Here is a 27,490-nt window from a genome sequence, read left to right as displayed (position 1 = left end):
ACAGCGATAGGATTTATCATTTTCATTCCGTGTTTTTCAGTCTGACCATCGCATTCTCTGCTTGTTTCATTCTGTAAATATCTATATTGATTAGAGTAGGTTAAACGACTTTATACGACCATATTTGAATCTACGTTAAAACTGTCTGGCGTTGAATTAAAAGACCTGCAAATAAAAAAAAAACGAAAAAGATTTGAACGAGTGGAAAGCATTAAGAGATCTTTTTAGGCAATTTATTGTCGATTTCTGTCCTGTGAATAATATTCGCAGGAATAAATTTAAAATTTAAATTATTATACTGTTTGACGTAGCATTGAAATTTATTTATTATTTCTATGCAAAGAAATATTGTATTAAAATTACTAGTAGGGCTATACTACTACTACAGGACATATACAAAATAGTATTTAGTACAATCAGAAAGGCTTTGGACATTTGTTAAAATCATTCTGTTTCGAGACGTCTGCTTCGTTAATAGAAGGCGCAAATGGCGATTTGTTCGACGATGGATGGTGCAAGACATTTTTCGATGGCAAACACTTGCAATCCAAGGGAAAAGAATGTCTCTCGAATACCGATCGCGTGCCACTATGTGTACGGGGATATTTGGGGATCGCGGTGTAAGGTTTCTTCAGCCAGTCTACTTGCCTGGCAGTTTAAGTTTTCGCTTTTATCACTTGAACTTGAGAAAATAATGCAGAGGGGGAAAATGACTTGGTTGAAATTCAAATTTTGGACTTTTTACAACGGAAACGGAAAACGAAAAACGGAAAACGGAAAAACGTGTCCAGGAAGAATATCAATTTTATGACACACTGTATGGAAACAACGAAGAAATCCGCCTCTGCATCTAAAGTCGTTACTATTTCATCAAATATGTTTCTTTCTACCTGTGATTTACATCGATCGTCTCATTAGGAATTTGATCGTTAGTTTGACTGGGAAGCGGAGTTTGGACGAGTGGATCAGGGAGACCTTCCGAGTATCTAAAAATCATATAACGAACAAAATATTCGTCTATTCCGAGTTCCCGATATGTACGTACCTGCTACGATGTTCTTCTTCTTTCCTCGCACGATCGAATCTTTCATGCGTAACTTGTCTACGTAGTTCGCTGATTTGCTTACAATATTCCGCAGCTTGAGTTTGATATTGCCGAAGTTTCGTCGATTCCGAAGATCTGCGTCGTTTAGAGAAGATAAAGAAAAAAAATTACATTGCGGTTAGGATACGGGTTAGTCGACGGGTTGTTAATTAACAGGTTTCATAGGTTATGATGGGTTAACGGATTAAAATGCCAGAAACTTTTTCGCTAACAACGATAAGGTTCAAAGATCAATCGCCTCGCTTTACCGTGGGCATGAAACCTGTTAATCGTTTTAGTCGGGAAAATTATCCTACTGATACTTAACCATTCTAGATAATAATTAAGCTTCTTACAATTTACTTTGAAGTTCAGACATTTTCTGTCTCAATCTGGACACCTCGTTTTGGAGTTCCTGATTATTAGCCTGCACAGTTATAGATTCCTGTCTTGCTTGATCCAATAGCATTTCGAGGCGCTCGACCGTCGCGCAGTCTTTACTCATTTGATCGTGAATTACGGCTTGCTCCGCTTTTAATTTAGTAATTTGCATATCATACTGAAGATGGAACGTAAATTTCAAATTACTTTTATTTATTTATCCTCGCTCCTCGCTATATCGGAATACCTTCATCCACGAATGTTTACCTGTGTTTTAAGCGCATCTTTATCATCTAATTGCTGCATAAGTGTATCTTTCTGCTGATCCAATTTCATACATAAATCTCTAACAGCGGTTAAATCAGCTTCTGCTCTGTGCCTCTGTTCTCCTTGCTGACGCAATTGTGTTTCTATACTGGCCACGCTTTGGGTCAATTCACTGATCTAAAAAATTTCAATCAGCGTATAACATTGGTTTCCTATCGAAACTTGTACATTTGTCCGATATAGGATAGAGAAAATGAAAATTATTAAAAAAAATGGCCAACCTGCGTTTCGTAGCCTCTTATCAAACTATCCTTGTCCGCCAATTGTCGTTCTAAATCCAACAGTCGATCCCTAGCCGATTGCAGTGCTCCTCTTGCTTCGGCTGCTTCAGACTCCAAACTATGGTTATTGTTCTCTAAAACGGTTGCTTCCAAACTTAGACTTCTGAAGTGATTTAACATTTCCGTTCTTTCATTTTCCTGCGAAGTGGATGGATCTTACGAGTATTGCTAGATGGTAGTATTTGACATTTACACGCGTTTGATAAGAAATGCATAGTCGGGTGAAAACGATGGAAAGAACTAGCAAAGCAAAGTATCGTATTATCTTCTGAACGAATAATATCGATAATACCTAGTTTTACCAATGTTTGTACGACATACCGTTTATATCGTGACTCTAGTTCTTTCGTAAGCTAATGTATCGATAACCAGGAAATATATTTATTTTTCATCGTACTTTCGTAACGCCGACGAATAGGACGAATATTATTTTTGACAGATCTTGTATCAAAAGATAATATTATTATAATATAAACGTAATATCATTTATAAAATCAAATCGGTACTATCTTTCAATCGACATTTTATGCGATACGTATCGTAAATCTGTCAAATAAAAATATTTCCACCAGCTACTTGTGCATAGTTAATGAAAAACATATTGTTGCTGGTAGAAAAAGTTGTTATAAGAAATGAAAAAGTAATAAATTTCGTAACGGCGCTAACAATTCGAACGAATGAAATGAAATCACCTTTCTGTTAAGGAGTTCCTCGGCTCTGCGGACCTCGCTAACGTACGTTTGAAGCTGTCTCTTCAGATCGTAGGATTCGGCGCGAGACGCTTCTATCTCGCATTGCAGGTTTCTCACTTCGCAAGTAGCCGCGGCTAAATCGTCCTGTATTCGTCGATTTTCCTGAATAGCATTTTCCTTGTCGTACGACGCCGTTTGCAATTGTCGTTGAAGATTTTCTACCTCCAGTTGCATCGATCTCAGTTGTCTGTCCTGATCCGCGCTTTGATCCACGCATATTCTGGCATTGCGACAAAAGTAACAAGTAAATGAATTGGTCGAATTGGTCGAACCGTGTTATGAAAGATGTACGAAAGGAATTCTTAAGAAGATTTCGGCCAAGCATTTCAAAACGTAAAAGAGAAGCAACGAAACCTGTATCAAATATAGATGAGTAAGTAGTAGGCATAGAGGTGGAATAGGAGCGGAGTGTTTTCGTCAAACCTGTCACACACGGTGAACGAATACCGTGCGTCAAAGTTTCAATATCGAATCGGTGTCTATTCGGTTATGCGAATCGCACACGCTCATCCCTCGTGGCGCAAGCCACGTTCATCGTTGTTCGGAAAGAGGACAAGGGCAGCATGAGCATGTCGACGAATTAGGCAGGCTATCGTGCCGAAGTTGCGTAATTTTGCTTCTCGAAGAAATATTTACGTGGCCAGATTTCGTTTCGTTTGTGCATCACGTAGCGGCGAGAACGACTTTATTAGGGAGAAAAAGCCGAATACGTAAGGAGGGAAGAAACTAGCGGTAGAAAGCCGATATCGAGTCGCAACGCGCATCGGCTGCGCGTCTCTTCTTATTAAAACGTTCTAGCTACTGACGAATCGCGACTTTAATGCCTTTCAATTACACGCTACAGCGAATACGTGTCCTGATTTAAACGATATTTAACGTATATCCAGACACGTATTATCCGTACGATCCAATAAATTCGCCTGTCCGTTTATTCTGTCTGTATAAAAATCCTACCGTGATAAAAAGCTACCGTGGAAGCTGGCTACAGACGGACGACAAACGGAATGCTGAAATTTTTGATACTACGAAAATTCAGTTTTAGCCGCGGAGGATAAAAATATAGCTAATGAAATATATTAAAATGGCATTTCGTAAGGATAATCGAGATAAATGGCAGAGGATCGGTGCTACGGCACAGCGTAATCATCTATCGTGGATCATCCGCGCGTGTCGATTACGCGTCCGCGTGTTATGTAAGCGGCAATAACGCGTAGTATAGGGCGCATAGTAGCAGGAATTGAAAAAGGAAAAAGTGCGAGAGAGGCCTGTTCACCGAACAGACACGACTTTCTCTCATCTCGACGTGCTTGCTGGATGCCGGGCTGGCGCGGCAGCTTCCTTCGATCATCCGTGTCCGTACGATGCCGCCTTTTCCTCTATACGATAAAAGTGAAAATAACCTCGAGACGTTTGCGGTGGTATCGCTGGAAGCGGCGGTTCACGCACGCACCCGATGCGCACAAATGTCTCGTAGGTGCGTTCGTTACGGTTTTTCATAAATAATCAAGCGTATGTCAGCATAAATAAATGTCGTGGAAAATATGTTTCCATATTTTTATGGTATTATACGTCGCACGAGATACGTTGCTAGAATCTTAACGACACGAATCTTAACGAATATGCTGAAATTATTTCAGATAGCAGGTATTTATGAAAAATCGGATATAACGTAACACGAAGACGCGGAGAACGTACGCGGCACTTAAAATAAACGTAAAGTGGCACAATGGACGAAGGATCGATTACAACCGTATGATAAGAACAAGCGGAATTGTGTCACGGACCCGGCGAAGAAACGCGACGAGAAGAATACTAGTTTCCGATGCAATACAATATGATAGGTAGATTGCGTAACCGCTGAATTTTCATTAGCGGTAATATCGGGATCGGGAATATGTAATTCGAATAGCCGGCAAAGTGAAACAAATGGACGACAGGACGAGGATGCTCGTTTTTTCTTAAAAACTTTAACATATGGAAGATGATTTCGTCGGATCTGATCGATGCAACGCGAAGATGCAACGCGCGTACACCTGCTGTAAACATTAGACGGAAAAATTTCTCTATCTGTCTCGCTTTCTTTCACCAATTCCAGTTACATCGCGTCGGCCGCAGGAAAGCGAACTATTCTATATAAGAGAAATAGGAAGAGCAAGGTAGAAAGCAGCAGAGGCTTGTACTCGTCAGGGCGGACGTTCTCGTAATGCCCATCGTACGTTATAACCGCTCTATGCAACATTTCACTCGAACGGCTAAATAAGAATATTCGACGATTCGAAATATCTTACTCGAAATATCTTATTCGAAATATCCTGAAAATACATTAATAATATTGATTTCAGGTATCGAATTATATCTTATAGCGAGTAATACACGGATCGTGGAGAATCAGCATCCGCCGGATACAGGAAGAGATATACGCGCGTACGAAACGTATGGAAAAGATCGATAAAAGAGAAAGGAAGAAAATGCAGCGATTTATGGTGTTGGTGTAAACGCTAGTTCTCGTATACGTCGTACGCGACCGATGAAACGATCGCGGAACTTCGCTGCTGTTCGTTTCCCCCTCGTTTAGTTGCGGTAAAAGTTTACTTATCTTCCAACAAGGTACTTTCATAATCGCGAATCGAACGTTGGAAACGTTCGATTTACGCAGTTACGTTTGCCGCGCGTACGATACATCGCCGAGGAAGCAAAAAGAAATCACGACACGAGCGTATACCAGCAGCACTCTCGATGAATCGGTATTACGATAATTTAATAAGCGTGGCGAGTAACTTGCGCTTTCTACGAAATAAGAAAGTTTCGCGCTTTTCCTTCGTCTTCTTTTTCTTCGTAGGCAATAGTCTTTGAAGAGAGAAAAAGGAAACAGGCAATAAAGAAGAATTAAGAACGAGAAGAAATTCAAGGTTCCGGCGCGATCGCGAAGGTCATGCGCGCGCGTCTCGTCCCGCTAGACACCGCGTCGTTCAGCGACACGTACTTTCATTCTAGTTGATCGTTCGTTCCGAGGAACGTCCCTGAAATCGAAGCCGCGACAACAACGAAAGAGGCTTGTCTGGCTGCGATCGATCGTGTCGCGATCATTTCGAATTTCTTTCGTGGAATTTCCGAGCTATCGTGATAGATCTGACCTCGGAATATGACGAAACGTAGCCACGTAATTGGATAGGTATCGCGGTAAATCCTTTGGTAAATCACCGTCTATCCTTTGAATTCGATCGTGACCCGGATACGCCAAAATACGTCGTGTTAAGCAATGAAATTTCGTTATTTCGTGGAATAATTACGTATTCGCGTGCTTACTTATCGCTAGAGGGACGATGTAACTATAATTTGTTACGTCCAGATTACGTAAAATCGATCAAACGTCTTCCCATCTAACTTGCCGTCTAACTAAAGAAGCAAACTTACCGAAGAAACGAAGCTAGGCAGCACGTGGGAAAACACGGTGTTCGGAAGTTCACGAAATGGTTCACACGGCAGAGTGCATCGCCCTGTCCTAAACCCTTAACCGATGAGTCGGCATCTATGCCGATCGACCGGCCTGGCCACGATTCTCTATCTACCGCTGCTTAATGTCAGAAAGTCGGAACGAACGGCCCTTTTAAAGATGCCATTCACCTTTACCATCACAGGCAAAGGGCATTGCACGGTTTCTCGAAACGCAGGGGACGCAAGCACGTGAGAAGCACTCGTAACAGGATGCATACTACGCGAGGTTACTCTACGCTCGTACCAACTGTACGTTGTAACGCGTTCGACTCGTTGATCCTAGAGATTAGACGATTCTCCCCGAAACAGAGCCCCTGCTCGTCGCCTCGTTTCGAATCTTCGTATAAAAGTCTCATTCCCAAAATGTCTCTCGGTTTGCAAAAAACATTCATGTTACATAATATATACGAAATAAATACAAAAGGTATCACCTCCTACAGAGTTAGTTTCTTTCTTCATCCAAGCTGCTGGTTTTCTTCCGTTTTACTCGCGCACTCGCCACGAGTTCCGAAATTCTGACAATTTAATCCTTGAGTTACGAAATGTACGTACAACCCTTTAAGATTTTCTTCGGACGTTAAAAATTGAAGGACGCGAGAGGGAATGCAAGTATTTGAATATTATTAGGCGGTGGAACAAGATCAAGTTGAGTTCCAACGACTCAAGTTTCTGACAATATCGTTGTCGAGCGGGTGTCGTTCGGAGCTGTATAATCAGGTAATCTGGACAAAGAAAGTTTGACGATGCTGCCGAATATCTTAAGATGGGTAAATAGATGAAAGTTACTAAACTTTTATTTAAACTTGAAACTAGTATTTGTCGTCGTCGTCGTCGTAATAACACAATAACGCGTGAACTAGACTGCTCTTCGTACGTTTCTCTTCCTATTGTTTGCTATATTTTGTATAAATTTTGTATTTTCCAATATCCCGTTAACCAAGGAAAAAGAAATATCGCAAAGTACGAGCGACGAGAGAACATTTCCTCGACATTCGCAACTAGTATCAATGTTCTAGGAACAGGTGTTGAATCGGTTTCCGTCAATGTGTTTCGTATAACTCTACGAGTTACCGAAAGGAAAGCAGTAGCGATAAAAACCACTTATATATAGATTCTTAACGAGAGAAAGAAGACGAGAACGTATCGTCGCGTAAGCGGAAGCTCGATCTTCGTAGAAATGGATTTTGAGATAAAGCGAATAAAAATTATTTGGTTTGGTTCAACTTTTACCAGACGTAGTATAACGAGTATAACGAGTCGTATAGCGTTTCTAAAAACACTCGCACGCTTGTTTAATACGAAGAAAAAGTTTAATGTCGTTTAATCGAGCGATCGGCCATCGGTCATCGGCCATCCTGCCAATAGAGGAAGAACATCCATTTGGGACGAGCAACGTGGAAGACGTAACTATCGTTTAACGGATTCAAAGGTCCCGAGAGATTGCTTCTTGGCACAAAGACGTCAGTTTACGAACATCCGTACACGAGGATCCGAGACTTACACGCGATTTCCGTTAGTCGATCCAGCCGGACTCTGGCTGTCGTTCTTTCCGAATTATGCAACGCGCGACTCAGTCGACGAAAGCGCGTTCCTGCGGAGTTGGATGCCCGTAGCGACCTTCCGGAGGTCGTAAGACGACGAAAGTACCAAGTACCCGGTTCTTTCTTCGGAGAAGAAAATTTCACGACTGGAGAATGCTCGAGGGAGGCTACTCGATACAAACTCGCTGGAGTTTGCTATATCCACCGCATCGACTAGAGTCGATATCTATGTAAATGGAGAAAACTTACACTCGATCCTTTAGTCTCGATATATGCCGCTATCTTCGCTTTCTTCGTCACGCGATGCTACACGCATAATCCGATTCCTAGATCCGAGACACTTTCGATCGATAACAAAAACTCGCCTCTTCTATCTTTACGTTTCCGCGAAAGTACAGTTTATTTAGAATTAAGGCGAGTCTCTGCCTGATCTAATAGGCGGTACATTCGCAAATCGATTTTACAGAGGATCCACGTGGTCACCGCGTGTCGCAATTCGATCGTAGTAATTAAACGTAAAACGTAAATAGGAGATTATTAGGTACTGGCAGATTTCAAATGGATTGGAAAATATTCAAGCATGACTTCATTCCCATTGTGCGTCGAACGTTACGAAAACCCACGCACGAAACTTTATCGCCCCCGTCGAACCGTCCAACCGTCGTCGTATCATGGATCCCTGTCCGATTCTCGCCCGTATCGAACCGGATACGCGACGGCGGATTTCTGCACTAAGGAACGTGACGTGCTGACCGTATACAGTGGAGAAGCCGTTTACGATATGCAGAGCTGTGCTATGCGCGATTGAGAATTTTATTTCAGCCGTTTGCTCGACGTAATCGCAATCCATTCGCAGATAGAACGAACTTACGAAAAAAAAAAAAGCGAGACGAGTGCCGATCTAGGAGATTCGGTTCTTGTCTCGGGCAAGTTAGGTAACAGCGCGAAGCCGCGGAGCTGATTCCAAGTCGATGTTCAGTGTTGCCGCGGTGCTCCAACTAACACGATCGCCGCTCTTCGTTTCGTGCGCGCCTCGTGTCGATCGCAGCATGTCAAAGGGCCGCGATAAAACGACACGATCAATTTTCGTGAATATCTGTCATGTGATTACTAAAAAGTTACACTCTTAATCGCCTTCACCATGAGAACCACGTTGTAAGTCATCGTTTACCATTTTCTTTATTTTCTACGAATCGAAATTTCAATATCGTTCGGTATCGATAACGAACGATTTCATTTATGTCAGACCAGCGAATTTCTTTCTCCGTTATTCTGGATACGTCATTTTATAATCGTTTCTTTTCGACGTATATCTAACAACATCGTTTTTATTTCTCTCGCGTAGATCGTCACGTAATTGTCGAATTAAACACAAAAAGTGTAATATACGTATGGAGGAAAAGCAAAAATTTACCCTCTTGTTAGGGTGCCGCTGAATCTGCATAAAAGGACATCGACGAGATATTCACTCGACTCTGACAACAAGTTTTAACAGATTTTCATCTTTTATACGCAAATAATATACTCAGAGTGTAGGCAATTTGTTGTGACTTGTGAGTTGTGAGTTGTGAGTTGTGAGTTGTGAGTTGTGACGATAGAAAGCATATTTCATTTAAAATATATCAATGTCGAATACCCGATAACTCGCCTGTATCGTGAAGACGATGTAACGATACGATTAAAAAGCGAACATACTATAAAGAGATACCGTGGCTGGTAAACTCGTACCAAGAAACGCAATTATTAACTTCAAATATATAACTTCATGAAAGGCAATGCTCGTTACTTTCTCGCAATAATAGATCGTGGAATTTCGATTTCGCAGAAATTCGTTAATATTTATAAGAATACGTATTACCCAGTAGCTCTGAAAACATCGTTTTGTTTAACCATCTACCAAATATTTTTACCTTCTTGTATTTAATCAATTCTTATATTTATATATTTATATTTCTTATAAAAATTCTTTTCTTACTTTTTAGAAGGTTAGATGTCCTGTTGTGTGTGTGTGTTTACGGTGAAAGTTGCATAACGGCAACATGACTAATCTTGAAACGATCGTTTCGTTTCTCTAACGTAAATGTCAAGACCTGATCTTTGCGAGAGATCCTTCGGTTTAATTTAATTTCATGTTATTCGTCGATTACATCGATTTTGTTACGTAATCTTGCCACTAGAGCGGCTTAACTAGGACACAACGGGATGCAATGAAAGAAGACAATGAAAGAGCCGAGTTACTCTAATAAGGTTACTCTAAGTCAGGTAGAATTTCAGATTGGTTAAACTCGTTAATTAACTTTATTTTATATAGACTTTTATTTTAACGAAGGTAACAGTTGCCAGAAGCTTTATGGAAAATTATTATAATTCGATCGATTGAATTTCAAATAACGACCGATTTGTTTTGCTAAAGTTAAGAGAAAATTGAAACACTGAGAAATTGCAAATTTTGTCGTGAAAGTATACACGGAGATTATTAATGGAACTTAACGTGCGTAGCAAAATAGCAAATCGTTACAGGTTAAATTCGCTAAATAATTCCATTCTCAAATGTTTATGGACATGATATCGGATAATAGTTCGGCAATGGAGAGATATCTTGTTTCTAAGATTTCAATTGATCGTTTAAACGTGTAAATCGTTGAATATGAAAGAAATGTCACGTAGGTATTTAAAACACCGGCAAGACAGGCACAGTTTGATCGTTGAAATAGCAGTAGCGATCATCGAATGAAATTAGACGAAACGAACAAAGTTGATACTATGCTAAGTATACGCTTCGTTAAGAACGACAAGGAGCGAAAAAATATTCAAACAAAAGGAAAGAGAAGCAAAGCGAGAAAATCCTAACGTTCGCTTCGAATAGCTGATATGTTTGCAACAACCGCGTCAAACTTGACAAATTTCATCCGTCTAACCGAACGAACGACAGCTAATCGTTACATTTTAACCGCGTGAATAAGGAGAAAGTTGGTTGGCAATGAAAGTTACAAGTTAAACAATTATGTTGATGCTTTTCGAAGATACACAAGTACGTATGTAGTAGGTGCAAGCAGTATCCTAGAATCTGATTTAGTCGAACTTCCCGCCAACGAACGGCTAGATTGTAAAAGTGTTCGGTTGTAAAAAAAATGCGTCCGGCTACTGGCATAACGCTACTGATTTTTATCGGATCTACGCGCGCGATCTACTATTATGTAACGAGAATAAAAACTGAAAGGTAGGCTGAGACGCGAAACAGCTACGAACACATCGAACAGTGGACCAACGAGAAATGGGGACGAGTTATGTCACGACAGTTATGTGACGACAAATAATAGGTGTGCGATATGAAATAACATCGATACGAAATACCCATAGGGTATAAATGTGTATGTATGTATGTATATAGATGATTGTGAAAACATCTGCAAATGAAACCCATTTATTTGGACGAAATTAGCTGCGCGAATTAACGTTAAACTTCAAAGTTGAAGTAAACGAAATGGACTCGAAGGTGTTATTAAAAAATTATTACGGTGTTAGTAAAAAATCGTCTTTAAGTAGTTTAAAAAAAAAAAAAAAATTAAAAAGAACGGAGGCAAATAAATCCTCTTTCTTCGAAGGGGCGGGGGGCAGGGGGGCGGAAGAAATCTGTCATAGATTCAATAATAGTAATCCACATAATACGCGTATAGCAATACAATGGGAAAACGAATGACAGAAGAATCATACCTATATCGTCCGTCGTCGTTACGATTCAGACAACTATAACCTTTGAAGGAACTCATGATCGTTGTTTCTTCTCGTAATAAATATCATCGACGGTATTTATCCTCGTACATTCCTTGCTACTCCCGAGTAATATCAAAGTAAGTAGAATGCAAGAGACGAAGCAAACACCCACACTAATAATTTTGTCCGGAACACTGCCGTCATTATTGCAAACCGTGTCGCTATAGTTACACTTTTTTCGATATTCGATTGTTAATTAGGAAATATTTGAAAATTCTAGTAACTTCGACCCCTTTCTAGTCTTCGTTTTGAAAAGATATCCCGAATTCGTTAAATTCAATGGTATTCGCTCACCGAAGAGTTACGAAAGCAACTTTACGAGTAATTTAAGAATACAAATTCAAAACTCTGCATTTACGTAATCCCGGTCAAATTCTTTCAGTTAGTCGGCTAAATGAACATAGTAATTTATCTTGATACGTTTACGCATTAAAATGCAATAAACGTGAAAGTTTTGACGCAATACCCCCCCCCCAGTTTCTCAGCAAGTAATTAATAAAAGCAATTAATAAAACGCGTTGACCCTACGAATGATCGTATGAATCGACGCGAATCCCACGTCTCATTCGAATAGAAATATCCTTACTTTTCGCTTATGAGATTATTCACTGATATCCTCTTTATTCCGGTAATTAATCGACACAGATATTAACCCTCGGCTATAAATATAATCTACAATGATGGATACTATTTCTCCTTCTTTTTCTACGAAAGCTTTTATTTCTCTTTAGAATGTTTAACGCAGACTTTAGAGATTTCGAATCTGATTCTGTTTGATTCTTCTAAGGACCTGGATAAACAGAACTGAAATATTTGAACGGTACTGACATAATTTGTTGAAAATTCAACAAATCCAAGTGAAGCGTAGGATGTGCGACTCGTTCTAATTAGTTGTAAATTTAGCTCTAAATTAACGGAAATTCTACATCTAAATTCCGAAGCTTGTCAAATGATGAAGCAAATTAATAATTAATAATTAATAATTAATAATAGAGCGTTGTACGTGTAATATATCTATATTATATTTATTCGTGTGGCTATGAACAAGACACGTGTAGAGAAGAGAATGCGTAACCGAGATTGCCTTACCTTACTAAATCTCTAGTACTCTCACTTTTTATTTGCGCCAAGTGGTCACACCAGTTTGACAATGAAGACTAATAATTATACAGGAAGAAAAGGAAGCTCGACATTCCGCGATAGTTCTCCGGTAACCGTGCGACTTTCCTTAATGAGTAGCTCCTACAAACCGCAACCACGTGAAATAATCCCATTTTGTTTACCGTAAAATTTAGACGATTTGAGAATATACTCGTAATATATAAACGCTAAAACTTTCATCGATGTTTACATGATATTGTCCATAAATACGAAGATCGTTAGAATATACATATTTACGTAATTTACGTAATTTACGTAATTCTATAATTCCAATAATACTATCTGCGCTGTCAAATAACGAATCAAACGTTTTCTTCAACCAAGAGTACCACGATTCTATTCGAAACACCAGTCTATAAACAGAGCGCGATAAATTAAGAATCGCGATTAATAAAACACTAGCGAGCAATCGGTAAAACTCGTTCCGTTATCGCAATGGAAAGTTATTGCATCGAGGAAAGCTTGTCTAGCAACTATCAGGATCTAAGTGCCAAGGTTTCTTGTATCCTGTAATCGTTTCCTTGATTTTGGGAAGAAAAGCGCGCCAAAAGCGTAATCGCCAGGATCAAATACACCGTGATCTTCGATGGTTCATAATCGATGTGATAAAACGTTCGTTGCCTATATTGCGTTTCTATTTTTAGAAAAACTTCCAACTTCTACCAAATAATTTTAATACGTTCGAGCTTAATTTTACAAAATTACCGATTCCAATCTAGTTCAAGAATGTCGTTTAAAGTTATTTGTTCCGTCTACAAATGGGTAAAGTCAAAAGAGAAAAAAGAGAAAAGTGTTTTTGCTTTCAGTTTGCAACAGTTATACGGCACATATATAGAGAATGGTATTCTTATTGTACATGCATGTCGTCATCTCGAGCCCTGCCACCAGGGACAATGCCATTGCCATAGTGAAACAGTGAAAGTATGGTCATTTTATTTCTGTCGTGCTTTTGCTCTGTTCTACCACTACCCTCGATTTTGACATACGTAGACACGAATACGCGATAACATTTTCTATCGCAATCGGTATTTCCCGGTTTCAAGTGCTCGACCGAGATAAAATCTGAAACCTTATTTTCCTATTTCATGTCATTTTATACAATTCCTTACAAATTCCTTACAAATTCTAATTTAAATTCTAAAAACGTGTAGCAAACCTGTTGTATGTATGTTATCCCTAAACACTTTAGAATGCCATTTTAATATCTTATACGTGAGTTTCAATTTCAACTAAACATGAATTCGTTAAATGCGTTTCAGCGCTTTACCAGATGTATTGGTAATTATCGGGTTCGCGTCGATTGTTCGCGTTAAGTCAGCGATAATGCCTCCACCATGGGCAGATCCGTCAAGCAATCCCTGCGCCGCTCAACCACGTGGCTGGCAATTGTTATTTTGGCCGCCGGATGGAAAGTGTTACAAAATATTCCAGGCAGGTGCTGCATTTCTCTTTACAGAGTCATTCGAGTTCTCTTAATAGAATGTACATTAGAGAAGCAGCTTCTCGTCTTTCTTTTTCTTTTTTTACTTAACCGACCGACATTGAGTTTACACTTGGTCGAGAAATATAATAAATAATCTCTAATTATAATTTAATAGACTATAGACTTGTTTGACAGATTGGAGCACCATGCCCAGAAACAATGGAACTAGGTCCAGCTGCAGGTAGAGGTGGAACTGTAGCTGAATGCAGATGTCCTCCAGGAACCGTGCAATCTCCTAGAGACGCTCTTTGCCATAAAATATATACGAGAGCATCCTGCTCGAAAGGACAATTTTTTGCACCCGTTCCAAAGACTTCTGGCAAGTCTAGGTATTACGATATAACGAATCTAACAGATCTTCGTACAGCGTAACTAACATAAAAAGTTTCCCTCTAAATTTAATTTATTTTTTAATAAAGGTGGGGTGTCTGTCATGATCCAGAGCCATGTACGGGGAAAGGAGAAGTCTACTGGCCTAGGGATGGCAAATGTTACCCCAAATATAGCAAAGGGCCATGCCCAAAAGGTGAACTCCTTGCTATAGACGAAGACGGATTAACGGTATGTTCCTGCTCTAGAAATGGAGAACTTGGACGATATCACTGGGCGGGTAGTGTGGGTGGTTGCCACGAACATTACACTAAAGGCCCATGTACGGAACCTGGAGAATTATTTTTACCAGGTGGCGTATGTGGCTGTCACTCTGAATTACCTCATTACCATGAACCAACTGCGATGTGTTATCAATTAGGTAAGACAATTCAAAATACGCATGATGCATAAGCTTCTTCCAATTTTCTACTATTTATCGTTACTTTACATTATTATATTGTACTCGTTTATTAACACAGGCGGTATCGGTCCATGTCCGCAAGGGCATCACTTTATTGTAACAAACACGATAACCAATGAAGAAATAGTTCAAGCCAAGTGTGTATGCAAGCCAGGTCATGTTCTCTATGAAAATGGATTTTGCTACAGACTTTACACAAAAGGACCTTGCGAAAACGGCTATATGCTAATAAATTCGACCACTTGTATCCCTGTGCCTTGTAAACGGGGTCGACTGTATTTTTCACAAGAAAAGACGTGTTACAAAATAGGAACCAGAGGACCATGTCCGAACGGACAAGTTGTTTTATATGATTATAATATACGACCATCTGTTGATGGAATCAGTTACAATGGAGTATGTGGATGTATAAATATACTGACCGATTCGAAAAAATGTTCCGAAGAAATTAACGATAGCTGCGAATCTACGCCCGGAATGGTGGAAATAAATAAAACCTGTTACAAATTATATACACAAGGTCCGTGTACTGCAGGAGAATGGTTGGTTGCACGAAGAATGCCAAAACAGAGCTTATGGAAGAACGAAGGATCAGAGCCAAGGGCAAGATGCGAATGTAGACCCGGATACAAAAGAATCACGGACGGTCCACAAATTTCTGAGTTAGAAAGTAATAATCTCTTCTCCCTGGGTGGCTGTCAGCCACCCGCAGTAAGTTTAGCTAAGTTTCTCAATGGAAGAGTAAAGTCGATAAACTTTTAAGCAAAGAGGTCAGACTGCGTATAATAGCAATAATAATATGCTGATGATAAAATGAACTATTTGATATGCACTTCTTTTTATTTTTTTTTTTTTTAGATATTACGTGTAAATAACGTTGTATAAAGGCTGCGCGTGAAATGTTCTCAACAATCTCGTGTGAATTCCTCGAATTTCTATTTATTTAATATCCTAGTGCTATGAAATCTTTCGTTTAATTCCATAGTTTAAGTCTATACCGTCTTAAAATTTGTTATGCAGATATACTCGTATTAATATAATTCTAGTACTTATTTTTAGTATTACTCTATTATAAATGTATGCGAAAAGACTTTTGTCAAATCTAATAATTAAATATCACCTTTACTGCCAATGTTTTGTAAATATATACAATTTATGGTGTCTCTTTTAGAATATAGTAATTAGATTTCTGAAAGCTGATAAGATTTTCTAGAATGTGTCAAATTTTATAAATACATACGATACTCACTGATTTTTGTGTTGCAGATCGTGAATCTGTTGCTCGCTTCCTATTAGTTGTTCTTCTTTCATCAGAATTTCTTTTTCTAGAGTAGCTATCCTTTCTGTCTTCTCGTCCAATACCATCTAACAAAATTCACTTATTCGTTACATCATACGTAAGTGTCGTTGGATACTTTGCAATATAATTGTATCTATTACTCACTAGCAATTGATCTTTTTCGTGATCCAAATGTGTCATATTTGCTTTAAGATTGTTAATTTCTTGTTGTAATTCTTCCACTTGATTTTCTAACTCCAACTGCTGCCGTTCCATCGTTCTATTACGGTCCAACGTCTTATTCAGTTCGGACTCCGACTGTGTCAATTGATTCTGAGCATCTCCCAAAGCCTGATCCGTTTGATCTTGTAGAGCTCTATCATATTTATTAATTATGTATATGTATCTACTGAATACTAAAGAAAATCATAAGGAAATATTTCTGTATTATATTCTCTACAAAGTTTTTCTTTCATGAAAAATATTAGGTCGTCTGAAAAGTATCTTTCGTTTTATAAGGAAATAATGGATGCACAACATTTTCCGTTTTATATTATTTTATTGAATTACGTATGGTCAATTTTGTTCTATCAAAATAAAGATCACAACGTTCGACAGATTAAGTTTCATGTTTGTATAAGGATGCATCGTTGTAAAAAACGTGTTTGTGAAAGAAAGACACTTTTCGGACAACCTAATAAGTAATACCGAAGTTGAAAATATTGTGTTCTTTGAGTTCCTAATTCTTGCTTAGTCCGTTTTAACTCTTCTCGCAAATCTTGTAATTGATCCTCTAGTCCATTGATAGTTGCTCTTCGTGCTCCTTGCGTAAGTAAAAGCTCTTGTCGTTCCTTTTCTATCTGTTTCAATCGAGTTTCAACGTCGGTCAAGTTTTCTTTCAGACGACGTTGTTCAGATGTATGTGCTTCCGCAGCCATCTAATTTACAAATTTCCATAATGAATTTGCCATATATGAAATTACTGCCGTTTGCCGACAAGTCCGAAGGGATTCAGCCACTGCAGTACGAGAACTGAATTAATTTGCATTTTTTAAAACTGGTCTCTCCAAATACGAATTCTGTGAGGTGTCTTATTGTATCTCAATTACTCTCCTTGTTCCATATTCTTATATTCAACGTACTCACAGAAGAGCGATCCGAAATCAGATAGATAGAATTTCAATTTGTAGAATGTGATTGTAAATAATTTTTCAAGTACGGCGTAGAAGAAAATGTTTAATATGTTAAAAGCGAAAATTACCGGACGAAATAAAAAAAAAAAGAAGCCTCGATGTTTATAAGAATGTGAACAATTCTATTGTAATTCGCTAACAACTTCGGCAGTTAAATGCAACTTTAAATAAATAAAAAAAAAATATTACGTCGCAATTACATTTCGGATAAGCACAATGCAAAATATCGGTTATTAAGAAAATGTTATTAGCTACATGTGAAAACAGAACCGGGTGTGCTCGCTTGCTTTGAAGCTTCGGGAGCGCGCAAGTACATGAAATTGTCGGTCGAAAACGCGGGATTCGCTTTCTCGACGATTGTTTTCTCCTTGTCGTGACATCAAATTTAAAGTGCTTCAGCGACAGTCAAACCGCTCTGTGTTCTCGCTTAATTATATTTCTAACAATAACTCATAGATGACAAGCGACATTTGATTGTAGTAGCAAGCGTACATGTATGCTATTACCATTCTCATATATTCTCGCGAGCGCGGGTTCCGAGTTAAGTGGATAACATGTTCTCATATGACACGATAAGGAGCATTTATAATAACAAATTTACCTATATTCACCAATAAATAAACTTTACGAATTACCTTTAATCTTTCACGTAATGCATCGCGTTCTTCAATTAAACGATCGACATCTGCCCGTGCAATGTCCCGTTCATGTTCCAGACGTTCAATAATATTCTAAAAAATGTTACTTTTATAAATTTAATTAGAAATTCTTAAAAACGTTGTATTCATTTAACATTTCAAATAAAGCTATGAGGATTTTCTCTAATTATAAAGTAATTTTAATAACAATTTTCTGAATTGCAATTGTTGCATCAAAATTATTCACACCCTTTACCTTTGTCTTGCCAACGTCTCTCATTAACGGAGGAGAACAATTACAGCCAACACTACGTTTGCATACATTGCAAGGTCGATAAGGTGCTTTATGTTCAGTTTTATAAGTTTGTAAACGTGTTTCTAAATTTGTTTTTTCACGATGCAGGTCTTTCTTTTCTCGCTGTAATTCATCTAATGCATTTTCCTTTTCGTTTAACTCACATTTTAATTCTCGTATTCGCGACCATAGGTCAACCTATTTTTAAAAATAAAGATAAAATATTACATATGTATTAAAGAAAACTGTGCGAAAAGAAACGGGTAACACTTTACATGGTCTTTTTCAATCGTTTTGTTATAGTTATCCTTGATATTCTTGTATTCATTTTTATAAAAATCTCGTTCCCTTCTTAGTTGCTCCACAGCTTGTTGTAACTGATAAAGTAAATACTAGTTAATATATTTCTATAATTACCAAACTATCGTGCACGAAAGAAATATTTTTCATGAAACATACATCATTTATTTCAATTTCTTTTTCATATCCAGCATCGTTTATACTTTGAAGAAGATCTCTTCCTTTATATGCTTCTTGAAATTCTGTTCTACCTTGCCCTGATGATTTTTAATAAATTGATAAATCTTTGAATATAGAATTACTCTATTTTTCTTATTATATTCTATATTTTATAATTTTACCTCTATCATAATCATTCTTTCGTCCCTTTTCATTAGCATCTTTCAAATTTATGCAGACATCGTCTAATAATATTTCCCTTCTATTTATTTGTTCCTTTAATAATTTATTACTATATTGTAATTGAATAATATCTTGCCTTTGTTTTTCATTTTCCTTAATCAATCTTTCGATTTCATCATTTAAATTTTTTTCTATAATATTATTAAAAGAAAAAGCAATACTGATTAACTATGAAACTATTTAATTATATTTATAATCGTCGTATGAAAATAAAAGTTCTGTTTACCAATCACTGTTAACTCATTTATCCTGTCAGTCATCTGTTTCTTCTCATCTAATGTAGATTCCAAAGTACGTTCAATAGTACGTTTCTCCAGCTTACAAGCTTCTAGATCTGCTCTCAATTCTTGTACTTCTCTACGCTCAACAGTTAATTCAGCTTCTAATGCGTGTACTCGTGCCATTACATTCTCTAATTTTTCCTGCAGGAATATAAATTCCATAACAATAATTATAATGCAATAAATTGTAACTATTAATTACGATATTATTATATTATTATTATTATTATTATTATTATTATTATTAATATTATTATTATTATTGTAAATATTAGGGTGTAGTCTTTAAAAACGTTATAAAGATTTATTACCTGCAATTTAGAAACTCTCCTATTGTTTTCTTTAACTGCAGAATTACAATCAGCTTCTACAGCTAATGCTATGTGATCTATATCTCTTAATTCCTTTTCTAATTCCTCATTTCGATCAGCAAGTTTAAGTGCTTGAGACATAGCATCATGTTGTTTATTTAAAGCTTCTGTAATAGAATATAGTTACGTACATAAGGAATTTTCTTGATTTTACATTAAACAGACAACATAGTTTGATTACCTTTTAATTGCTGTTCTAATTCCAATTTTTCTTGTTGAAGAACTTTTAATTCATTACCATCTATGTTATAACTGGACATTACAAAACTGCTTTCTGCTTTTTTACAAGCACAATCTTTAGAAACGGCCAGATACGGTCTACCTCCTTCTAACATCTTCTTCAGTCGCAAAATTTCTTTTTCCTTCATAGTTAGCTGTAAACATATTTCTATAGTATACTTGTATCTATTCTTATTACCAATTTTTATCAATTTTTACAAATTTAAATAAACATGCATATATTTAGTGCCTGTACATCCTTTACTGTTAGTTCTAATTAATAGTAATTAAAATATTCAATATGTTATATACATTTTCTTACATGCAAACAGGAGCAATTTAAACTCATGCAGATGTAATTTAACAGTAATATACCTGACTTTTTAATGTTTGTACATTGTCGATTTGTAAAGAGAGATCTCCCTTCAATTTTGTTACCTCATGACTCAAACAATTCATCTTATGATCTGCCATGCTTAATAAATCAACAATTTTTGGTTCTGCCACACTTAAGTTTGGTAACGGAGTAACTTTAACTCCTGTTTTTGGTAACGGTTCACTTTCTATAACTGGTCTTCGTAGTGGGAAAACGGGACGTTTCTTAGAAACTGTAATGGTAAAAAAAATAACAATTTGACAATATTTAAAAGCATTAAATTTTACATATTCATATTCTAAAGTCGTATTCTAGAATCACGAACATCTTGTAAAAGAATAATCTCAAACATATCAAAAAATGAAAAGTAATTTACCTAGGCCAACATTACTGACGGATGGCTTTAAACATTTTCCTTGGAGTTCCAAAATTCTTTTTGATTTCTTAGCAGATACAGCTTCTAGCTCTTTAATCCTATGTAAATTCCGAGAAGACGCCAGTTGAAGATCATTACATTCACGCTCTAATTTATATATTTCCTTCTTCAGGTCCTTAATCTGCTTTTGATGACATTCCTTTTCTTTTATCAAATCTAAGTGAAGCTGGTTACATTCTTGCACTAGCCTTACATTATCACATTTGTACGGATCAATTGTTGATTGTAACTGAGTATAAGCCTATTTATATGATACAAATATTAAATTATGTAAATATAATAACAAAATCTAATAATATAATTTTCTCTTTATTATCTTTCGATCGAAAGATATTAAAATATCTTTCATATTTCCCTAATTGATTATTGTATAAATGGTATATTCATTGTTTCATACAAAGGGTGTTTTAGAAATACATATTTATATTAAAATTAAAAGTAAAAGATTTTAAATTACAAAGATACAGACCTCGATATTTTCTTGAGCAATGCTTTTAAAATGCTTTAAGCTTTCTGTTGTTTGTATCAAATCAGCCAATAACTTTTCTATCAAAGGAAGTGAATCTAATGTAAGTGCTTGTTTGTATCCTAAACTGTCTAAATGCTTGCGGACAGTTCGATATCTTGCAGCTACGTTACATTCATCTTCCATACTCATTTTTGTAAATTTTATAAAATATCTATTTTATTCTATTTCATAAATGTACGATAAATAACGCTTTTAGATTATTTTGTCTTACAACTTATGTTCCAAAAATAATTGCAGCTTCTTTTTTTGGAACTTAATTACACTTATATGAAATTTATTATAAAATCATTTTTTTAACATATAATTAATAAAATAATACGTTCTCAAATAACTGATTGTAATATAACCAAGATATTACAACAGCATTTCATCATTCTTCATTAAATCAGCAACTCCATTACAAAATGTTCCATTTTTAAAACAGCCATGATTTTTTTATTAAACACTTGCACCATTCTCTATTAATTACGTGAACAACCTTGTACATTATTATATTTTTTTCTGGAACAAAAGACGCATCATGTTAGGCATAAATATTATTCAAAAGTGTTACCAACATTATAGAATGCAAATATTGTTTACGAATGTTGTACATATTACAATTTATGCGTTCAAAAAGATTATAGTAATTTACATAATTAACGATTTAACAATTAATGATTAAGCAATAAAGTAGCATTTATAATATATTTTAGAACAGACATTCAAGCTATATACATTTGTACAGTATGATTTTATTTACATTTGAATGTTTTATGAAGTGTGACATAGTCTAAACACAATTGAAATATTTTAAAAGGAACCGTATAATAATTACGTTATATCAAGTATATTGTAAACATTAAATTCCTATATGAGAAAAATGTATTTTAAACAGAAAGAAAAGAAAAGAAATTTTAAAAGTGGTATAAGATGTAAACCTTAGTTGCGCACGTCACTTGTTTATTCATGATTGAAGAATTCTACTACAGAATGCAAAGCTCTGCAGAGGTTTGCAGTAACTCTACGCAGTATGTAATTGTCCCGTGTTTTGATAGTCAATTTAAATTTAAAAAATGACCAAGACAGATATCTTTTATAATCATTAAACTAATTGCAGAGCTTTTTCAAAAACGATTATTATGTTGTATCGCGAAACATGAAATTTGAAGAAAACACGACTGATACATCGTGATATGATTAAATCATACGATTCATACTAATTCTGATATCGACAAAAAAAAAAAAAAAAAACGGTGGAATTAATTAAAAATGAGTTCAATCGACTTCAACATGCCAAAGACGGAACAAATTCTTTTGCTTCTAGAAGAACTATGTAGTCTTTCTTATCCCCAAGTACAACAAAAATTAAACAAATACGTGAGTAATACTGTCATCATTTCTATGTGTACAATTTTTCGCGGCAAGCATGCCTCTTCTTAAAAGAGTCGGAATTTCCTATTAATAATAAATTTTGATGATCAAGATATTTTCCTATAAAAATGTTTCTAAAATAAATATAAACGCGAGGTTTATTTCATCTATTACAGTACATTTTATATAATTGTTTGCTATAATTGAATCATTATAAATTTATTAAAATATTTGTGGTACAAGAAACATTGTTTGAATTATAATTTCCAATATTGTAGATACAAACTGCAACAGACACGAAATTGTCTTTTCTTATACCAATTTTAGTCGAATCAGAGGAGATGGTAATCCATGTAATAGGAGAAAAAATTTTAGATAGAGAATTAAGGTTTCCTGTAAGTAACAGCTATTTATAGTATAAGTTGTAATAATAAGATTGTTTACCTTTTACAGATTAATGTTTATACAATCATAATAAAAAATAAATAATATTTGTAATTTTTTAGATTAATTTTAGGAGCTTTTCTAAACTTTTTTAGTTTTTAATATTTGATGTTTGAAATAAAATTTATATATTTTGAAAGTATCATTGTTTTAAGTTTAATGATTTAATCTTAGTAGTTTCAAGAATTGTCCTATATTGCAAATAGAGAGTGCTTAGCAGTGTCTAATCCTCAAATAGAATTCATAGAAATGTACATAAAAGAAGCCATACAAAACAAATCATTAGTGATAAAACTTCAAATGAACTATGCAAAAGTTCTAATTCAGATTATTATCTACATGAATTTATGAAGCTCACACATACACACACACACACACACACACACACACACACACACACACACACACTTTACCTTTTATTTGGAAATCAAATCACATGAATCTTCTTTTGACAAAACAATGCAATTAATTCATTGTAAAGTATGTTATAGATATATACAAGCGATAGAATTTAAAATAAATTTATGTTAATTAATAAAAATTAAGATATAATATTGCATATGAAAATTATAATCATTTTTTTTACTAGATCGAAAGATTTTAATAATCAAGATATTTGATTATATATGTCAATAACTAATAGTTGATGAAAATAATTCATATTTTATTATGTATATAATTTTAAATAATCTTTCTTAGGTATCAAATAATGTTTTACGTAAAGCTATACAAAACAGAAAGCCAACTACTACGGATATAGCAATGCTTGATGAAGAATTACTACATCATCTTCAACCAATATGTCCAGTATCAAATTCGTTTCTAACAATTCCTATACAACATCCTAAGCAGAACCATATAGCGTTGCTAGTTTCTTTGATTGATAATGATACAGAAAATGAAACTACATGTAAATGTGCAATAGTACAAGAATGTTTTAAGTAATTATCTTCTTTATTATACGAAATACTAATTATCTTAGAAAGCATTATTGTACACATGTATTATTGCATTTTTATAAATCATGAAAATTATATTGAATTAAAAATATTTTTTCCAACCTATTTAAATATCTTTTCTTTAATGTAGATTTTGCCTAAGATTTCTTCTAAATTCATTTAAATGTTATGAGGAAACTCGATTGAAACACCAGTGTCAAAAGTTGCTTGCCGTTTCTAGGAAACTTTTCCTACATTTAGGTAATGTTATCATAGTTAAAATAAGTAATACTTTAAAAACCCATGCATTTATTACATCTTACATATTAATAAATAGGAGATTTCTCTGATCTATTGAGAGAAATAATGGCTGAAGCCAGGAACTTGACAAATGCAGAACGCTGTTCATTATTTTTATTAGATCCTGATCAACAGGATCTAGTTGCTAAAGTGTTTGATGGCATTGCTATGAAAGAAGTGAGTTTAAAGTTCAAACTGAAACATTACATCTCATAAATAAAATTTAAAATAAACACAATTATTTTTAGTCTGTAAAAGAAATGAGAATACCAATAGGACAAGGCATAGCAGGTCATGTTGCAACTACTGGAAAAGTGCTTAATATTAGAAATGCATATGAACATCCTCTTTTCTATCGTGGTGTAGATGAAGTAACAGGCTTTAGAACTAGAAATATTTTATGTTTTCCAATTAGAGATGAAAGTGGAATTGTAGGTAAATAAAAATTGTATTATAAATTTTATTACATAGAAATATAAAAATTAAATTTTTTATTTCTTAAACTAAAAGACTGTGATTATAGGAGTTGCACAGCTTTGTAATAAAAAGGATGGATTATACTTTGATGTCTTTGATGAAGAAGTTGCAACAGCATTTAGTATCTATTGTGGTATTTCTATAATGCATAGTATTGTTTATAAAAAAATGCAAGATGCTCAAGCACGGAATAAACTTAGTAACGAAATAATGATGTACCACATGAAGGTAAGACTATGTTAAAATATACAGAGCTTTTCATCAGCTCTTATTTTCAATAAAACATCACGCATGCAGGTGGAAGAAGACGTTGTTCAAGAGATATTGGGTTGTAAGGATGAACATAATATAAAAGATTTTAATAAATTTGAATTTAGTCCTAGAGGTGTACCTTACAAACATATGCCTTGTTACACGATTAAAATGTTTAATGATTTAGGTCTTATTAATTATTGGAAACTGAAATTATCAACTTTAACGAGGTAATAAAACTATCAAGTTTTATGTTCTCTTATGCAACTTTTAACATAAGATTAACATTACAGAAATAGAATATTAATTCATACAAATGTTACAGATTTATATTATATGTAAAGAAAGGATACAGAGATGCACCATATCATAACTGGATACATGCATTTTCTGTTGCACATTTTGGATACTTATTAATACAAAATTTAAATCTTATTAATGAGAATTATATGACACATTTGGAAGCTTTAGTTTTTCTAGTGTCATGTTTATGTCATGATATAGATCATAGAGGGACAAATAATGCATTTCAAACTAAACGTTCTACGGTTCTAGCTAGTCTTTATAGTTCTGAAGGTTCTGTAATGGAGGTAAATTACCTTTAAGAACAAAACTGTTGTAACAAGAATTGAACATAAATGTGATAACAATATAACTTTATAATTATAATATAATATATAATATATAATATAATATAATATAATTATTCTCTCATTTAACAGAGACATCATTTTGCGCAGACCATGTGCATTTTAAATAAAGAAGGGTGCAATATATTTGAGAACGTTAATAGTGAAGAGTATAGTGAAGCATTAGATCTACTGAAAAATAATATACTTGCAACCGACTTAGCATGCCACTTTCGAACGGTAGGCAAACAGGAAGAGATGGTTAGAAGTAAATTTGACCAAAATGACTCTGAACGAAAGAGATTATTTCTTAATATGCTTATGACATGTTGTGATCTTAGTGATCAGACTAAGCAGTGGAAAGTTTCTAAAAAAACTGCAGTGAGTAGAGGTCTAAGTTTAGATAAATTTCGAAGACAATAATATATTTAAGAGCTTATGTGCTTTTTTTCTTTGACTTTGCGTTAGGAACAAATTTATGATGAATTTTTTTCACAAGGAGATTTAGAAAAAAGTATGGGTAGTTCCCCCATAGAAATGATGGATAGAGAACGAGCATCTATACCAGACCTACAAGTTCAATTCATTACAAATATAGTCCTTCCACTTTTTATGTAAGTATATTTTAAAAGAAACTGTCTTTGTACAATATATGTATATACTATTATTTTTAATATACACTTAAAGACAAAAAATCGGATTTAAGATCTATTTTTCATAACAAGCATAATTAAAGAAGAATAGTATTTTTGTAAGAGATAAGATTTTCTTAATTAAAAAAGACAGTGATGTTTCGTGAAGACAGTAGAATATATAAACCTAATATATAAACCTTTCTCTTTATTTAGTTAATTTCAGTCTTCCATATGATTTGTTTTATTATTTTGTCTCTTAGTAATCTTTCTACATTATTTCCAATGGTACAACCACTTGTTGACGTGCTGAAAGAAAATCGAGCTTTATGGGAAGTGTCTAAAAGCATATTTCAAAAATATATGAAAGCAGGAACAAAAGGTATTGCTATCCTACTGGATCCTACTTTTGAGGAAGAAGTATTACAACTTTATGCTCAAAGTAATACAGATTTCTCAAGAAATTCTACTATCAAATTAGAATCAAATGAAACAACAAATAATAGTAGGTATACAATAAAATAAATACACGGTATTTTTACCATGAATATAAAAGTTTTTAAAATATATAAATCATAAGATTTTTTAAATTCAAAAGCAATAGAAAAGGCCTATTAATCACTAGATATACAAAAAATTTAAAAAATTTATTTATTGCAAGAACGCAGGCGTTCTAAAACTGTTTATTATAAATTTCATGTACAGTGAAATGTTATATTTATTATATATGTACATAAGTATGTTATAAATTATAAGTATTTTATTCTTTAAAATCGTGTTCCTTAAATATGTATTTAGTATTTAACATTTTTTTGTGATATATTACCTATTGTTATTAAATACATGAAAATATGAACATTATATTGTCACGTCCTGCGCTGCGCACGCGTCGCAACGTAGACTAAAACTACCAATAGCGCGAGTGAGCGTTTCAATTTGAGATTCAAATAAAATCTAACAATTTGTATAGAAACCAAATTTGAGCCTCACAACCCCCATGGAATAACCTGTCACATGACGACCCCTCCACGGTAGACCTAATTATAAATAAGCGTAGCGACATAGAAGATAGAG

The 27,490-nt window shown here is 34.9% G+C and overlaps 3 protein-coding genes across 9 annotated transcripts; 2 read left to right on the top strand and 1 right to left on the bottom strand.

The window, feature by feature from the left end:
• Nucleotides 1-27: 27 nt before the first annotated feature.
• LOC117160129 (uncharacterized) lies at nucleotides 28-22,399 on the bottom strand. 5 transcript variants are annotated; one of them, XM_033340613.2, is made up of 21 exons: nucleotides 22,312-22,399; nucleotides 21,332-21,892; nucleotides 20,803-21,103; nucleotides 20,426-20,658; nucleotides 20,013-20,205; nucleotides 19,772-19,938; nucleotides 19,406-19,601; nucleotides 19,119-19,310; nucleotides 18,937-19,034; nucleotides 18,753-18,854; nucleotides 18,439-18,675; nucleotides 18,180-18,275; nucleotides 17,060-17,289; nucleotides 16,517-16,727; nucleotides 16,322-16,437; nucleotides 2,766-3,045; nucleotides 2,014-2,211; nucleotides 1,733-1,909; nucleotides 1,441-1,643; nucleotides 1,046-1,180; nucleotides 28-165 (listed from the first exon to the last, which is right to left on the bottom strand). In XM_033340613.2, exons 2-21 carry the CDS (start codon nucleotides 21,518-21,520, stop codon nucleotides 111-113), a joined length of 3,609 nt encoding a protein of 1,202 aa, XP_033196504.1. In that variant the 5' UTR covers nucleotides 21,521-21,892; nucleotides 22,312-22,399; the 3' UTR covers nucleotides 28-110. The 5 variants fall into 5 exon arrangements, with proteins under 5 accessions (XP_033196504.1, XP_076483959.1, XP_033196503.1 ...); XM_076627844.1 differs by lacking the exon at nucleotides 28-165 and adding an exon at nucleotides 179-986 and having other exon boundaries at nucleotides 20,489-20,658; XM_033340612.2 differs by lacking the exon at nucleotides 28-165 and adding an exon at nucleotides 180-986.
• LOC117160132 (uncharacterized) lies at nucleotides 8,853-16,790 on the top strand. Of its 2 annotated transcripts, XM_033340622.2 has the most exons (5): nucleotides 8,853-9,016; nucleotides 14,056-14,227; nucleotides 14,415-14,608; nucleotides 14,699-15,030; nucleotides 15,131-16,790. In XM_033340622.2, the coding sequence occupies exons 1-5, from the start codon at nucleotides 9,003-9,005 to the stop codon at nucleotides 15,832-15,834; spliced, it is 1,416 nt and encodes a 471-aa protein (XP_033196513.2). In that variant the 5' UTR covers nucleotides 8,853-9,002; the 3' UTR covers nucleotides 15,835-16,790. The 2 variants fall into 2 exon arrangements, with proteins under 2 accessions (XP_033196513.2, XP_076483968.1); XM_076627853.1 differs by lacking the exon at nucleotides 14,056-14,227.
• LOC117160131 (cGMP-dependent 3',5'-cyclic phosphodiesterase) lies at nucleotides 22,395-27,394 on the top strand. Of its 2 annotated transcripts, XM_033340620.2 has the most exons (12): nucleotides 22,395-22,750; nucleotides 23,023-23,139; nucleotides 23,888-24,129; nucleotides 24,278-24,387; nucleotides 24,464-24,603; nucleotides 24,675-24,861; nucleotides 24,950-25,131; nucleotides 25,201-25,385; nucleotides 25,481-25,745; nucleotides 25,878-26,165; nucleotides 26,253-26,398; nucleotides 26,680-27,394. In XM_033340620.2, the coding sequence occupies exons 1-12, from the start codon at nucleotides 22,643-22,645 to the stop codon at nucleotides 26,939-26,941; spliced, it is 2,232 nt and encodes a 743-aa protein (XP_033196511.1). In that variant the 5' UTR covers nucleotides 22,395-22,642; the 3' UTR covers nucleotides 26,942-27,394. The 2 variants fall into 2 exon arrangements, with proteins under 2 accessions (XP_033196511.1, XP_076483963.1); XM_076627848.1 differs by lacking the exon at nucleotides 26,680-27,394 and having other exon boundaries at nucleotides 26,284-26,375.
• Nucleotides 27,395-27,490: the final 96 nt, after the last annotated feature.

The sequence above is a fragment of the Bombus vancouverensis genome, chromosome 2, assembly GCF_051014615.1.
Source record: "Bombus vancouverensis nearcticus chromosome 2, iyBomVanc1_principal, whole genome shotgun sequence".
Taxonomy (NCBI): domain Eukaryota; kingdom Metazoa; phylum Arthropoda; class Insecta; order Hymenoptera; family Apidae; genus Bombus; species Bombus vancouverensis.
This window is presented reverse-complemented; position numbering and strand designations above follow the sequence as displayed.